The 4241-nt window shown below is 31.1% G+C and overlaps 1 protein-coding gene across 1 annotated transcript in view; it reads right to left on the bottom strand.

The window, feature by feature from the left end:
* Nucleotides 1–2361, bottom strand: part of LOC107102567 — a 13954-nt gene extending 11593 nt beyond the window's left edge. Inside the window, exons 1-2 of the mRNA XM_015401939.1 lie at nt 2338–2361; nt 207–256 (exon numbers count right to left, since the gene is read on the bottom strand). Coding sequence (XP_015257425.1) covers nt 207–241 — 35 coding nt within the window. The 5' untranslated portion in view covers nt 242–256; nt 2338–2361. The remainder of the gene's footprint in view (nt 1–206; nt 257–2337) is intronic.
* Between the last annotated feature and the right edge of the window lie 1880 nt (nt 2362–4241).

Here is a 4241-nt window from a genome sequence, read left to right on the forward strand (position 1 = left end):
GCAAGACACACTGCTATAGAAGACACTTCCTGCCTAAAGCTATCATCACCTTCAACAACTTCTTGATCTTTGTTTTTTTTTTGTTCTTATAACTATCTAAGTGTTTTTGTTGTTTTTCATAATTAATATATCTTTCAGGTTTTAGGTGCATTGTTTTTCTCTTTTTAAAAAAATAAATATTGCTTAATATTTTTAGTGTTACTTACTTTCGTCCAAAGACAAATTCATAGAGGTTCATCATGGTGAAGAAGATGTGCTGTTTGCATTAAAAAAAGGAGAAAAACGGTTAATCTTCTGTCAGTAACAATAAGATTTTGCATAACAGTTAGTATTGTATTTGTCTTTTTCCTGCTTCATAAAGGTAGGCAGCAGCCTGAAAAAGCCATGATGGCAATTATTTTACATCCAAGTAGTGTGCAGTTCTTCATATATACACACACATCAATTTCAAACAGATGGTGTCGGTATGGGCCAATACTGCACAGTCAGGTATCGGGGCCAAAAAATGGCATCAGCGCAACAATAACAATAATTCTAACCCAAAAGAGGCCAGCTCTTTTCCTGTCCATCATTTATTTTTTCATCCTGTTGTTCTAGTTTTAAAACAGTTGCCTGTAGAGGGCAATGTAGACCATCTTTTAAAAACAATTAGAGAGAAACAGCAGGATTAAGATCTAAGTCAGGCCTTTCAGGAAGTCCAGTGCTCAGCTATTTATTGGACAGCTATGGCTTCAGCCGCTGAGATGTGGGATTCTTCTATTTCCTGCTTCTCTCAACTGAATTAAATAGTTCAGATCTTTATGACCTCTTTGTCCTGTGTCAGCTAATATTATGATGGTAACGTACATTTGTGCTTTTATATTCTGCAGAGCAGGAATTTCCTGAAAAACAGTTGTCTATTATAACTTTAAGCCAGTCTGATGTTACTTTCTAAAAACTAAAGTGTACTTTTCTTTTCAAGTCCAAACTTTCACATTTAGCTTTTTGCCATTTGTATGAGGTAAATAAACAGAAAGCAGAAACACATAGCAGGGTACAACTCTTAATGAAATATAATATAACTTGCTTTGCAACAAAGATTATAGAACTCAGTTGTATTCTTTGATGACTACACTGTGTCTCAAATAAATAAAAGAAAAACAATCTATGACTAAGTTTACAGATGAACAGGCTTTTATTAAATAAAAAAATAATAATATAAATGAATAAATAAAGAATAGGCAAGGTTCAAGCTGAACAAGAAAACAGAACCATAACGTCATAATGAATAGGTGTAACTTATTTCATATGATATCATCTGCAATTCTGAGCATATAGAATTCCCAGGTTGGAACAGATTCAAATAATAATATGAAAAATGACCCTTTTAGGAATATAAAACAAGATCGTATATAGTAACATTTATTTTTATTTTATCCTTAAAAAAAAAGTAAGGAAAATTAACAAACTGCATTTATTGCTATACAGGCAATTTCATTCAGGAACCACTGATTTTTTTTTTCATCATGAACTAGTCAAAGCTCAGTATTTAATATCAATTTTAATGCGTACATTGAAGCTAGCATATACACGTAATTACTGAACACTTTTAAATAATTTTTAATAACTTGAAGGTTTCAACTATTAAGGCAGATATTCAATCTGAAATTCGTACTTAAGTATGAGTGGCAATACTTTATCATATTTTACTCAAGTAAAAGTATGAAGTAGTCTTAAAAGAAATTACTCAAGTAAGATGTAAAAAAGTATTTGGTAAAAAGGCGACTCAAGTATTACATAATCTACTTAGTACCCATGAACATGACAACAAATTTAATTATTATATTAAGTGATATGCAAATTCTGGTGTCTGAAATTAGGTAAAAGCAAACATCTAACAAACAATAATTACACAATAAAAATGTTGATGAAATAAACAGATATTTTGAAAACATAAAATATAAATAGTTACAGTTTAGAATAGGTTAAATTACAATCTTCTGTTTATCATATTTTCCATCAAGCTCCTAAACACAAAGCAGACTCAGCAGATTGAAAATAATATTTGACCAGGAAGCTTTGAGTACAAAAACTAGGAAAGGATCTCTCAATGGTGCTTTTTGAGAGATTAAAGCAAGCTTGCTTTCAATAAGTGAATCTACTCACATTGGATGATAGCCTAAAATTGTACTCAGGTAAGAGTAGTGATACTTTATCATATTCCTACCCAAGTAAAAGTAAAATGCTGTAAGACTTCTCCTAAAAGTTTTTTTTTTTAAGTTTCTCAAGTAAATGTGACTAAGTATTCATAACTAGTTACTATCCACCTGTTATTCCTGTTATTGTCAGTGACCTCACCTCGTTGTTGGCTTAACAAGCTTGGTGTGTCTCAGAGCAGATTGACATGAAAGCATTCAGTGTTACAGGTTTTATACCTGAACTGAGGAAACCTTCTGAATGGTCACATGCTTGTTTTTTTCTTTTAGAAATGAATTAGTTTTACTTTTGATTTTCGTTTTCCAAAAGCATTTATTGTAAACAGATATTTTATGTAACACTATAAAAATTTAAATATATACCAAAATAAGAAAACAAAAAACTGTTTTCCCTGAATCTAATGTATTTTTTCATTTTTGTTTTTACAAATACCAGTTGAAAAATTGTACTAATGAGATCTTAATATGAGTATGAACAAATATTCATGTTACTTTTCATTATTAACTTCACTATGAGCAACTTGTCTGTTTCCCTTTTGTTTTAACTGTCAGTGAGTTTATTCCGATTCATACTGAATTCATACTGAATTTGCCCACATCAGTAGAAATCTAGTCTTTTTATTACCTTCCACCTTAGTTGCAGCCCCGGACACAGCAAAGCTGGCTGCAGCAGCAACAAAATTCAGTGAGTAGGACTTGACAAGACGCAGTGAGAATATACAATGGTTTTGGTATTAATTATCACTGTTGGTAACAGTCAGTTATTCCCATCTACCAAAAGTCCAATGTAATATTGGAGAGGTACATTCCAACTCTAAAATAAGTCCGCTTCACTACTAGTCAGTCTGAAATTGGGAATATCCTATATTATGAAACATTTCAGACAAGATGAACCATACCAGAGCTTTTATGTTTTCAAAACTTAAGTGCTCAAGAGCAACACTCTAATTTAAATATAGGTTAGTGATGACATCATTAAACACAAAACAATTGTTTAATTAAGGGAGAAGAAAAAATAAAACTCTTCTCAAATCCAGTTTTTAAAGCTGCATGTATAGGCAAAAGTAACCTGCCCTAGATATTTTAAAAGGTAGTTGAATATTACTTTAATTCATGTATATAATTTTTTTTTTTTTTTGTCAGGCCTTGAAAAACCATTTTAAATAATTTGTGTTCAAAATGTAAAACTTAATGTACTGTCATGGCATTTAAATATGTTGATCAGTTGGTAGTTATATTTATTGTCTTTCCAGATATTGTGAAGGATCTTGGCAGAGATGAGGGCTAGAGAGATTCACAAACATATTGTCTGTGTTTGTTGTTGCATGGAAAATCTAAAAGTTTATTCTATATATTTACACATTAGAGCATACCATTTAAATTAGTGGATTATAAGTTGAAAATAATCTATTATTAGTAAAATATGGGCAAATATTATTGTGATAACAATAAAAGAGACAATTGAAAAACCCACTTTTTCTTTCCAGTATTTCTTAAGTAATTGTATGGTTATTACTGCTTACAACAGCAACCATAGCCCTACAATCTACTATTAACACAATTGAAAAATATAAACACTTAAAATCACCTTCTTCATGACACCAGTTACATAAAGAAGTAGGATATAATATATCACTAAACCATTAAACTAAAATGTAAAAAAAACACAACGCACAAACCACAATAAAAGAGAATGTATCCCATGGATACGCAGTAAATACATGCAAACAAACATGACAAAAAAAGATTATCCAATGTTTTTCAGAGCTATAAATAGTTAGGGTTAGCAAGTAATAATACTAATAAGCTGCACCCTTAAAAATAAGGGTGCAGCTTATTATCAATCATAACTGTGTACCTGTGAATACCTGAACCAAATGCCTGTTGTGAGAAGCATTAGTGTACTTGTCTATATAAGGTTATATAAGGCAATGGTACCTCAGTTTTTTGGAAGATCTCAGGGATAAATCTTCTAATGAAAACTAGGTTTGGACAAATGAGGGAATTGGACTAAAACCAGCAAACTCAATGGGGCTGTTCCTGCAA

The sequence above is a fragment of the Cyprinodon variegatus genome, unplaced genomic scaffold (genome assembly GCF_000732505.1).
Source record: "Cyprinodon variegatus isolate N-32 unplaced genomic scaffold, C_variegatus-1.0 Scaffold1274, whole genome shotgun sequence".
In the NCBI taxonomy this organism is placed as follows: domain Eukaryota; kingdom Metazoa; phylum Chordata; class Actinopteri; order Cyprinodontiformes; family Cyprinodontidae; genus Cyprinodon; species Cyprinodon variegatus.